This window comes from Carassius carassius, chromosome 21 (genome assembly GCF_963082965.1).
Source record: "Carassius carassius chromosome 21, fCarCar2.1, whole genome shotgun sequence".
In the NCBI taxonomy this organism is placed as follows: Eukaryota; Metazoa; Chordata; class Actinopteri; order Cypriniformes; family Cyprinidae; genus Carassius; species Carassius carassius.
In genome coordinates this window covers 31,814,202-31,826,157 of record NC_081775.1, presented here as the reverse complement: position 1 = coordinate 31,826,157, position 11,956 = coordinate 31,814,202, and the positions used below count along the sequence as shown (strand labels likewise).

Here is an 11,956-nt window from a genome sequence, read left to right as displayed (position 1 = left end):
GAAACCCCTGCAAACACACTGCAGTTACCACACACACACACACACTGCAACACAACACAGGCTTTTACACACTAACAGATCAAAACAGGGTTAATATTTAGTCTTTTCTGCAAATAATGATTAAGAGCTATCCTACACGTGTCCCTGCAGCACAGAAGCAGTCATCAATACATTGAATGAGTCACAATTATACATTTCTCTTTTATGATAAAAATCATTAGGATATTAAGATAAGATCATGTTCATGAAGATATTTAGTAAATCTCCTACCGTAAATATATCAAAACTTCATGTTTGATTAGTAATATGCATTGCTAAGAACTTCATCTGAACAACTTTAAAGATGATTTTCGATTCCAGATTCTCAAATATTGTCCTCCTAACAAACCAGACATCAATGAAAAGTTGATTTATTTAGATGATGCATAACTCTCAGTTTGACGAAATGGACTCTCATGACTGTTTCTGTGCTCCGGGTGTCAGATATGATCATCACAGCTGCACTGGATTCACCTTGACGCCCTGAATCAAGCCGTTCACGAGGAACGTGTGCTGCGGAAATGTTTCATGCAGGACCTGGAACGAGGAAACATCAGAAAACACAGCGCTAGAGTTTCAGATCACATCCACGCTTATCATTTGGCCGAGAATGAACTCCTGAGCACTTTGTTTTGCATTTGCATCTGCAGTGCATTATGGGAAGGTGCATTATCAAACCAGAACACATTTTCCGTTCGCTGTATAGAAAAGAAACTTAAAGTGACACTTATGTGATAAAATCTAATCCAATAATCCAGTTCAAACTAAGGTGGTTTTTGCCGACTAAAACTGAAACTCTATATTCATTACTTTAAATAAAATGTTTGTTTTTTTTAAAGCAGCACTTTTCATTTAGTTTACTAAAACTGAATAAGAAATAATTACAATTATACAGACTTATTTAAAATAAAAATTGCACAAAAATGTTTTTTTTTTTTACTAACATAAAAAATATATTTAAAATAACATACAGATGATAAAATAAGATCCTAAAAAATAATAAAATAATAATTTCACATCAATGGCTTCAACAGATTTTTATTTATTTGTATACATTTATTTTAGCTATGTACTGTCATTTATTATAGTGCAACTTGTAATTATATTATTATTATTATTATTGTTTTCAATGCAGTATTTAAAAATTTAGTTTTATGTGATAGATTCTGTAATTATTTATAGAGGGATATTTCAATATGTCATATTGTCCTTGATTTTTTCCACAGACTGCAGATGTAGTAATCTAATTCTGATATTAAACTCAGATGGGTGTTTAAAGCTCACGGTCAGCATCGGGGTGGTCAGGAGACCCCAGGCGAAGAACTCCAAGAAGATCACCACCACGGCATGAGCCACCTTCGGCCGGCCGACACCGCGCTGCACACAACAAACACAGCGGATCACATTATATACATATATATATATATATACACGAGCAGTCAAGAGTCTGGGGTCAGTAAGACGTCTCTTCTGCTCATCAAGGCTGCATTTATTTGATTAAAAATACAGAAAAAATACTGTAATATTGCAAAATGTTATTAGAATATAAAATAATGTTCTCTATGTGAATCTGTGTTAAAGTGTAATTTATTTCTGTGATGCTCCGCTGTATTTTCAGCATCATTCCTCCAGTCTTCAGTGTCACATGATCTTCACAGATCATGAAAATATGATGATTGACTGCTCATTATCAATGTTGAACTCAGTTGTGCTGACAAAAAAAAAGAACTGCATTTATTCAAAATATAAATATTTTCTAACAATATAATCTTTGCTATCACTTCTTAACAATTTAACACATCCTCGCGGGATAAGTTTTAATTTCTTTAAAAAAAAAAAAAACAAAGGATAAAAATGTACTCACCTCAAATTTTGAACACAAGTGTATATTGTTAGAAAATACTTCGATTTTAAATAATTGCTGTTATTCTTTAACTTGTTATTCATTAAAGAATCCTGAAAAAAGTATCAGAGGCACTGATAATAAATCATCATATTTTCATGATTTCTGAAGATCATGTGATACTGAAAACTGAAAATACAAAAATTAATTTCGATTTTAATGTTTATTAAACTAAAGTATAAAAATGTTGTTTTACATCACAATGATATTTGATCTGACTCACATCATCAGAATTAACCGACAGGGGGTTTACTATTTAATATAAGCGCAATAAAGAAATTAAAGATTAAAGGTGAAATGCAGACTCTAAAAATTATTAAAGTTAATCTGCGATTATAGATCCATATGAACAATGTGACACACAAAAACACACAACACACTCAAACAGATCCTCAAATAAACACAAACTCCTCGATTAAAATGTGTGTGTGGCGCGATGACGTCACTCACTCTGAGGTGTTTGGTTAGCATGATGTTTTCCGTCCGTCTCTCACATTCTGCTCGAAATCTCAATCATCCTGATCGGAGTTAATTCATTAATCAAGCCGTTTGTGATTTAATTCGAGCAGCTCTCGTGAACGCTCTTCTCTTCCACTTTCTAAGACGAACATTCCGAAACACCGACTTCCGGCTTCCGTCTGCGGGAGTCGACTTCAAAATAAAAGTCTTTTGTTGACAAATAAATCGTTGATCTGAAAATAATATGCCCATATTCAGACCTCGTTCACAGTATATTAGCATTTGGAGATAGAAGGTGAGTTAAAATGCAAAAACAGTGTATTGTCGGATTCTCTGAATGCATCGGATCATCTATGAATCTTGAAGCGTTCATTCATTTGCATTTAAGGGTTATAAACGATAATCGAACTATTTTAAACTCGATTCGGCCACGTGAAAGACAACAGATATAAATAATTACCTTTCTGTGTTTATCGAGAAAATGGCTAATTGAAAAACGCATTAACTCGTGATTTCTGTTGTACCACGTGTGCTTGTTTGAATTGAATGAGGCGCGCTCACGCAAGTCTGCTCGTGCCCGCACTATGCAGAGGAAACGCGAGGCACACCTTTGCAGAATTATTGTGACTATTTCTTTAAAGTAATTGTGCAGAATTCAAGCCGAAGCAGCGAGACACGTTTGCAATGAGAACCGGACAGTGAGTGTGTGTGTGTGTGTGTGTGTGTGTGTGTGTGTGTACATTGTTTTGCTGTAGTTCACTTTACATATGCGACCCTGGGGCACAAAACCAGTCTTGAGGGTCATTTCTTTGAAATTGAGATTCATGCATCACCTGAAAGCTGAAAAAATTCTTTCGTTGATGTCTGGTTTGTGAGGAGGACAATATTTGAAAATCCGGAATCTGAGGGAGCAAAAAAATCTAAATATTGAGAAAATCATCTTTAAAGTTGTTCAAATGAAGTTCTTAGCAATGCATATTAATAATCAAAAGTTAGGTTTTGACATATTTACGGTAGGAGATTTACTAAATATCTTCATGGAACATGATCTTATCTTAATATCCTAATGATTTTTGGCATAAAAGAGAAATGTATAATTGTGACTCATACAGTGTATTGTTGTCCATTTCTACAAATATACATCTGTGACACTGATGACTGCTTCTGTGCTGCAGAGATGTTGAGGTGATTCCTCATATGCACTAATGCACAGCAGGTTTAAGTTTTAATGTCGTACAGTTAAAGGACAATATAACTTGGTTTTAACATTTTACCACAAAGCACTCAGGATTTAGTGGTATTTTTGTTAGTGCATGCTCAAAAATGCTGTCTAGCTAGGGCACTCAGAAGATTTTGAGATGTAGCGAGTGTTTGAGCAAACAGGAGGATCCTCAGAGATTGATCTTATTTGTGCAGATGGAGTGTGTGTACAGAAGCCGTGTGAACCAGCATCGCTCCAGAGAAACCGGAGGTGAGACCCTCGCCTCTAACTAAACCTGAAATAAATGCATTACCAAATAAACCAATCATAATGTCTCGATCAGTTCGAGGTGTATCTGGTGGCCGCTCCATAATGAAGAAAAAGAGCTCTCACAAGTGAGTACCACTTATAGTACTGTTTTTTTTTTTGTTTTTATATTATTTTAACTTTGGTTTTAGTATTTCTCCTCAAATATTTGGTAGTTTTAATAATTTGTATATTTAAAAAAAAAAAGTATTTGAAGCTATACAGTGCCCTCCATAAGTATTGGATCATGTGTTGTATCAGTTGTTGCTTCTGCATTCTGAGTCTTGCATTCGATGACGACACACACGACTGACTTTGAGAGAAAAGCAAGCAATTTTGATGCTAAAGAGGAAGTCAATTAGAGCTATAAAGAAAAAAACAAACGGCAAGGAGAAAATTAACTTAAGACTTTGACATAGAATGACAGAAGCTACAGCAAGATGCAAACCTCCGACAAGCACCAAAAATACAAGATTAGAGTTTGCAAAAAAGCACAAATGTGATACAATTTCATTTATAAGGTTGTTTTGCCAGCAGACTAGAGTGAGCACATGATTTGAACGCTCTGTTGTGTGTTTATCAGGCACAAACACATGCATCACAGTTCTCTCGGTGAAAGCATTGTGGGCTGTCGAATACAACACAACTGGAAGGAAGACGTCTGCAGTCCTGTCTCTCGCTGGACGGGGACCGTACTAGTCCAAGTGTCTGTCAACTCGTCTCTGTACCTCATCAAGTACGATGGAGTGGACTGCGTCTACGGCCTGGAGATCTTCAGAGATCAGAGGGTGCAGAATCTGGAGATTTTCCCCGGGGAGATCGCCTCGTTTCGGGTCAGTGACACTCGTCTGGCGGATCAGCTGCTGGGACGGCCCGTGGTTCACCTGTTTGAGACGGACGAGGGCTCCAAGGACGAGTGGAGAGGTCTGGTGCTCTCCAGGGCTCCCAGCATGCCTGCATGGTTCTTCATAACTTATGAGAAAGACCCCATGCTGTACATGTACCAGCTGACGCAGGATTATAAAGACGGGGACCTTCGGATACTTCCAGATCCAGGTGAGTGAGTCAGTGATGCTGCTCATGACTGGCATCAGTGGTTCAGTGAAGAAGCATCCACACCCATGGAACCACTAAAGGTTCTTTATAGTGCAAAATGGTTCTTTAAAATGTTTAAAATGGTTCTTTTAAGAACTGATCACTGAAAGGTTCTTTGGGGAGCCAAAAAGGTTCTTTACAGTGTGAACGGTGGAGTCTGACTCATCAACAGATGACTGTCTTATCAATTCACTGTAATGAATCAGTCGAAAAGACTCACAAACAGTGTCAAACTCACAATATGAATCATTCCAATAGTGTGAATGGTGGAGTCTGAATCAAGAACAAATGACTCTCTATGATTCAATGTAATGAATCAGTCGAAAAGACTCACAAACAGTGTCAAACTCACAATATGAATCATTCGAATAGTGTGAATGGTGGAGTCTGAATCAAGAACAAATGACTCTCTATATGATTCACTGTACTGATTCAGTCGAAAAGACTCACAATATGAATCATTCGAATAGTGTGAACGGTGGAGTCTGAATCATGAACAAATGACTCTCTATGATTCAATGTAATGAATCAGTCGAAAAGACTCACAAACAGTGTCAAACTCACAATATGAATCATTCGAATAGTGTGAATGGTGGAGTCTCAATCATGAACAAATGACTCATTAAGAAAGACTCACAAACAGTCTCAAAACGTACCATTTTAATCAGTTTAATGACTACAGTGTGAATGGTTCTGTCTGAATCATGAACAAAATACTCTTTAACCAAATTAATGTAATGAATAAGTCGAAAAGATTCACAATATGAATTATTCGAATAGTGTGAACGGTGGAGTCTGAATCAAGAACAAATGACTCTATATGATTCACTGTAATGAATCAGTCGAAAAGACTCACAAACAGTGTCAAACTCACGATATGAATCATTCAAATAGTGTGAATGGTGGAGTCTGAATCATGAACAAATGACTCTCTATGATTCAATGTAATGAATCAATCAAAAAGACTCACAATATGAATCATTCGAATAGTGTGAACGGTGGAGTCTGAATCAAGAACAAATGACTCTATATGATTCACTGTAATGAATCATTCAAAAAGACTCACAAACAGTCTTAAAACGTACCATTTTAATCAGTTTAATAACTACAGTGTGAATAGTTCTGTCTGAATCATGAACAAAATATTCTTTAACCAAATTACTGTAATGAATCAGTTGAAAAGACTCACAATATGAATTATTCGAATAGTGTGAACGGTGGAGTATGAATCATGGACAAATGACTCTGTAACCGATGCACTGTAATGAATCAAAGAGTCTTAAACATACAATTTGAATCAGTCTGATGACTACAGTGTGAACAGTGGTGTCTGATTCATGAACAGATGACATAACTGATTCATGTTAAGGAATTCTTAAGAGAGTCTTTTGTTCGTGATTCAGACTGCACTGTTCACTCTGAAGTCATTTTGACTGATTCAAATTTTGAGCGATGCACTGTAATGAATCAATCAGAGAGTCACTCACAATTTGAATCAGTCTGATGACTACAGTGTGAACAGTACAGTCTGAATCACGAACAAAAGACTCTCTAAAACGAATCCTTACCATGAATCAGTCAAAAAGACTCCCAAACTCATAATTTGAATCAGAATAATGGCTCTACACCATTAGAAATAAAGATTACACAAGGGTTTTTCACAGTGATTCCATGTAATTATTGGTTCCCCAAAGAACCTTTCAGGGAACAGTTCTTAAAAGAAGAATATTTTAAAGAACCTTTTGTGGTTCCATGGATGTTAAAGGTTCTTCATATAACCATATATGCGTACTAAAATCTTAATTTTTAAGAGTGCAAGCGGAAGAAATGTTCTTTTAAATAACTGTTCACTAAAAGGTTATTCGGGGAAATGTAAATGATTCTTCAAACCTTTATTTTTAAGAGTCAGTATGGGGCTATTGTAACTTTTTCTCCCCCTTTTTTAATCAATTGCTAAACATATATTGAGCTCAGATCTTTGGACTCAGATGTCTAGACGCTCATTATTAAACGCTTTCCTCCATCAGATGATCGGGCGGAGCTCAGAGAGCCGGGTGAAGCGTGTGATTCGCTGGTTGGGAAGCAGGTGGAGTGTGAGAATCAGGACGGCACACAGAGGATGGGAACCATCATCCAGCAGGTTCAGTCCAAACCCTCCGTCTACTTCATCAAGTTCGATGACGACTATCACATCTACGTCTATGACATGGTTGGATCATGAGTTTCCGCTCAGAGCTTCGCCGTCGTCATGCAATGGCTTTTTCACTGGAACAGTTTCTCTTTTGTATTAATAAACGTTAGACACGAAGATATATCTTTTATAGTGCGATTTACTGTGAGTTCTTGTTCAGTTCAAGTGTCTTTCTTTTTTTTGGTTGTTTGCTGTTCAAGAGTTTCATCTCTGTTTGTTTGTATTGTAAATAGTGCCTTTCTCTCTTTTGAGATCTTTCTGACTAACTCTATTAATTATAAACATTTATCTTTAACATAGGAAGTTCTACTTCATAAAGATTTCCTCCTTTCTATTCTTGTCTCCATTAAAGATGAACAAGTAAAAACAATTTTTGGACTGAACTGATTTTTTTTACACTTAAACAATAAACAATTTTCACAAATAATTATAAGAATCATCACGTGACACTTTGACTTTGAACATTACATTTTTAATTAGAAAAACTGAAATCGTATTTTACACAAAATATTTTATTTACACCCTCAAAATATACATTTCTTAGAATAACATTTCTAAAAACTTAAATAGTTACACAACACAAATAGTAAAGAGTTCATTCATATGTTTGATGACGTAAATAAGACGAGCTCTGTCATGTTTTAAGGAAGACATTACGAAACTGCTTCAGGTGTTAACATCTTTTAATTCAAAACGGGACTTTGGATCATGTATCAAATTAGATTTAGATTCAGATCAGCTTTGTGAATCTTTTGATTCAAATATGGAATTGGGATCACAAATCATTTCATTCAGATCGCGACTTTGGATCGTGAATCTTTCTATCCCGATCGGGACAGAGTGCATCTCGCAAATCTTTTTATTCAACTTTGAATCGCAAATTGTTTGATTCAGATCGGGACTCTGGAGCACGTATCAAAAATGATTCAGATCGGGACTTCAGAGCATGTATTGCAAATCATTGATTCAGTCACATCTGGACTTCGGAGCAAATTCCCGAATTATTTGATTTAGGCTATATCGGGACTTTCGAGTGCGTAATGCAAGTCATTTGATTCAGATTGGGACTTCAGAGCGTGAATCGTGAATCTTTTGATTCTGATATTTTAAATCTGAATATTTAGATTTTGATCGCTTCTCTTGAATTATTCAGATCGGGATTTTGGGGCGCATATCGCAAATAATAGTATTTAATTCGGAACTTTGGAGAGTCAATCATAAATCCTTTAATTCAGAGTTGGAATTCGGAGCATGATTGTGAATCATTTGATTCAATTTGGGACTTTGGATCATGTATCGACCCAGATTTTAATTCAGATCAGGAGTTCAGAGCAGCTTCGTGAATCTTTTGACGAAAAGCTGGAATTGGCATCGCGTATCACAAATCGTTTGATTCAGATCGGGACTCCGAGCGTATCATGAATGATTCAGATCGGACTTCGAAGAGCATGCTGCAAATAATTTTATTCAACTCGGAATTTTGAAGAACTTGGCTCATATTCTCAAAACATTTTATCTTATCACTAGAGTTCTCCCAAACAGCAGTAAAAGAGTTTCCTCTTAAAAGCTGTTCACAAATCTGCTGAGACACACTTCTAGTCAGGAATAGAGAGAAGAGGAAGGGGGCGGGGCTGAGCTCGTGGCTGTGGATGATGTCATCATGCTTCCTAACTACACACACACTGATTGGCTGATAGTCTCTGTCAGAGATTCATTCATAGAAATATTGTATTATACTCCCATATTCAATTAAAGGTTTTAAAATGCTGTAATTAAACAAGTATACGTTGATCTGATTGTGAGCGTCTTACATGTGTGCGTCTCTGAATCGATTCTAAACACTCTTTTAATTAACAGTGTAATAATCACGGCTGATAAAAGAGAAGTTACTTCTTGCTCAGCTGCTTAATGAGAACAAGGAGAGAATTCAGAGCAGGATAACCTCCCAAACCAAAGTGATGCCTTTATAAATGTCAAATCTGTCTCAGATGTTGACGTTCAGAGACAGATTCCCAGCAAACAGATATTTTAGGAGACTCCTCTTCACTGCTCCTCACCTTTCACACATTTCGGAGCTAGTTTAGAGCCGAAACACCTCTCAGAGCAAACATTTAGACCATTATTTTAAGAGTTGTGAGCTACTTTTAGCCTGAAGATGTTTTGTAGAACAGCCTGTCTTTCATAGTGTTGATGGGAGGAGTCGCATGGAGCCCAACAGAGCGGTCACTGAGCGGCCCTCTGGATTACCCATGATGCCTCAGGAGCGCTGCACACAGAGGGCCCCTTCAGGATCCTGCCGGTAATATGCAAACATGCTGGACTGGGTAAACATTTCAGTGCAGCTTGCATTTATGAGCTGAATCTGAACATTACCCGCGTGACTGATCAACAGCAGTAAGTAGACACTCGCTTGATTTAAAAAAATGCTGTTCAAATCATTGAAAACAGGCATGCACTATGTAGCTAATTATTGAATTTAACATAATAAAATAGTGTTATTACAACCATATTTCAATTTTATGAGATGTTAAGTTTTTGCAGCAATTTTATCTCAAATGACTTTTTTTTTGTCCAACTGGACACATGAAAAACATGAAATGATGATCTGAAATGTTTCAAATCACTTTATTGGATACATGAAAAATGTGCAAAATAATATGAAAAAATATTCTGCTTATTTGTTAAAAAAAGGGCCTATTATCAACTTATTTGAGGATGCTGACTTTTCACAAAAATAAGATTTTCAGGTTGTATTAGCTGTAATATCAAAATAATGAAAGCAGTCAAATGACAAAAAGTATATTAAAAAAATTATAATGAACTTCAAATCTACAAATGAGAAAAATAAGTTGAAATTTTCCATTTATTGTCATCAGATAAAGTCATGTGAACTGAACAGCTGTAATCTGGCTCAGATGAAGACATGAATGTGTTTGTGGTGTTTAAATCAGAGAGAATACAAGACTAAGTCACCTTTAAACACTTGTCAAAAGTAAAGATGATCATATATTCAGACAGAAAGCAAAGCTGAAAATCAGCAGCAAAAATGTATAAGTATTGGATTTAATTTAGCAGATATGATGTTATCTGCTGAAAACTACTCGTATAATCTGCACATCTTCTTCTTCAGTATTATTAATGTAGTGTTTTTATCATGCAGATTGTGTCAAAGCAGCTTTATAGTATTAAACAGTGAAATAGTGAATAGTGCAAATGCTCATACGTGTCTGTTTCAACACAAAACTGATTTCAGTAAATGGTTATTGTTACAGATCAGTGCTATTTAAGGGATATAATATTAATTTGTATTAGTTGTTATTATTCTTATTAACAATTAATTAAATTGTATTAAATTTTAGTCTTAGTTTATTTCACTTTATTTATTTATTTCTTCAACTTAAACTAAAGGTTGCCATGAATGCTTTTTAGTTTTATTTCATGACAGTAACTCTGCTGCTGATTGTTTTTATCTGCACTTTTATATTTTTCAGTGGTATAATTTTTGTTTATTAGTGCATTGAATGTGCATAACCACATGCAAAACATTATTCTCTTTCATAGTGTTTTCATCTTCTACGAATTCTTTAATCAAGATGCATTTACTGTACAAGTAAAATTATTTAAGATATCATTTCTTGTTTTCTGTAAAACACACACACACACACACACACACACACACACACACACACACACACATATATATATATTAGTGGTGGGCATAGATTAATTTTTTAAATCTAGATTAATGTGATCTTGAAATTAATCTAGATTAATTAATCTAGATTAAAATTGCTCATTCGAATTCTGCCGAAAGCATTCAGAATATGTGTGTTACCCAAATAAAATTGACAAACAGTAAGTCTTTGAGAAGGGGTTTATCAAGCTAGGTGGTGCATTAGAAAAGGGGCTCATCTTCTGTTTCCAAAATGCATCACATTGTGCTTGAGAAAGCTGTAAACTAATTCCACATTGCACAAGGTGCAAACAACCGTACACCTGTTTCACACATACTCCGTCTGCAGTGCGTATGCGTTGTGTATTTTTTTATGCACCCATGTTAACGGATACCAGTTGCGTTCCAGGAGCGTTGCGTCTGCAGCAGTGCAGCGATCGTTTACGTACCGAGGAGCGGACTGCAAACGCGTCCTGTGTGAAAGCACATCGAGTCCGTGCTGCACCACACACGTAACGCACACAGACTGCATACACACTGCAGACGGAGTATGTGTGAAACAGGCGTGAGCAGGGGTCAGCGGGGGTCAGCTGGGGTCAGCGGGGGTCAGCGGGGTCAGCGGGGGTCAGCAGGGGTCAGCTGGGGTCAGCGGGGTCAGCAGGGACCCGGTGAAGGTTGTACCAGTGGGCCCTGTTTGAAATGGTTTAATATGTATGTTCGTTTATTCTTATTTATTTGTGCTATTTACACAATGTATAAGTTTTTTTTCAAGTTTGTAGGTGTCAAGGTATAGAAACCAAATAATTAAATGTAAAATAGCACTGGATAGTTTTCAATGTAAAAATGAAATATACAATCAAGCCTACATTTATTCAGACACCTTCAACATTTCTCACATTATTACAGTTTTGCTATATATATCAAAAATTATATCTGGTGTCTGAATAATTTTTGGTTTGACTGTTAAAACTAGAAAGTAATTCAGTCAAGAGCAGTGAGTGATTTTCTTTCATTTTCTTGGATTAACATTACAGCAGCCAGTCGCTAAATTAGGCGCGGTCACTTTAAGAGACGATGAACGCATCCAAT

General features: G+C 36.1%; 2 protein-coding genes across 3 annotated transcripts in view; one reads left to right on the top strand and one right to left on the bottom strand.

Annotated features, from left to right (window-relative positions):
• mfsd14bb (major facilitator superfamily domain containing 14Bb) overlaps positions 1–2,417 on the bottom strand; it is a 12,301-nt gene extending 9,884 nt beyond the window's left edge. The window contains exons 1-4 of the mRNA XM_059504319.1: positions 2,393–2,417; positions 1,324–1,416; positions 514–576; positions 1–7 (exon numbers count right to left, since the gene is read on the bottom strand). The exon at positions 1–7 is cut by the window's left edge and continues 121 nt beyond it. Coding sequence (XP_059360302.1) covers positions 1–7; positions 514–576; positions 1,324–1,416; positions 2,393–2,413 — 184 coding nt within the window. The 5' untranslated portion in view covers positions 2,414–2,417. The remainder of the gene's footprint in view (positions 8–513; positions 577–1,323; positions 1,417–2,392) is intronic.
• A 237-nt stretch (positions 2,418–2,654) lies between these two features.
• spinb (spindlin b) lies at positions 2,655–7,561 on the top strand. 2 transcript variants are annotated; one of them, XM_059502894.1, is made up of 5 exons: positions 2,655–2,696; positions 3,818–3,872; positions 3,946–3,997; positions 4,492–4,964; positions 7,031–7,561. In XM_059502894.1, exons 2-5 carry the CDS (start codon positions 3,818–3,820, stop codon positions 7,222–7,224), a joined length of 774 nt encoding a protein of 257 aa, XP_059358877.1. In that variant the 5' UTR covers positions 2,655–2,696; the 3' UTR covers positions 7,225–7,561. The 2 variants fall into 2 exon arrangements, with proteins under 2 accessions (XP_059358877.1, XP_059358876.1); XM_059502893.1 differs by lacking the exon at positions 2,655–2,696 and adding an exon at positions 2,774–3,099.
• Positions 7,562–11,956: the final 4,395 nt, after the last annotated feature.

Excerpts from the sequence above, each read along its gene's own strand:
- spinb (XM_059502894.1), top strand. The coding sequence starts at position 3,818 with ATGGAGTGTGTGTACAGAAGCCGTGTGAACCAGCATCGCTCCAGAGAA. Across the intron at positions 3,998-4,491 it reads AAGAAAAAGAGCTCTCACAA|GCACAAACACATGCATCACA; the intron begins GTGAGTACCACT and ends TGTGTTTATCAG. Across the intron at positions 4,965-7,030 it reads TCGGATACTTCCAGATCCAG|ATGATCGGGCGGAGCTCAGA; the intron begins GTGAGTGAGTCA and ends TTCCTCCATCAG.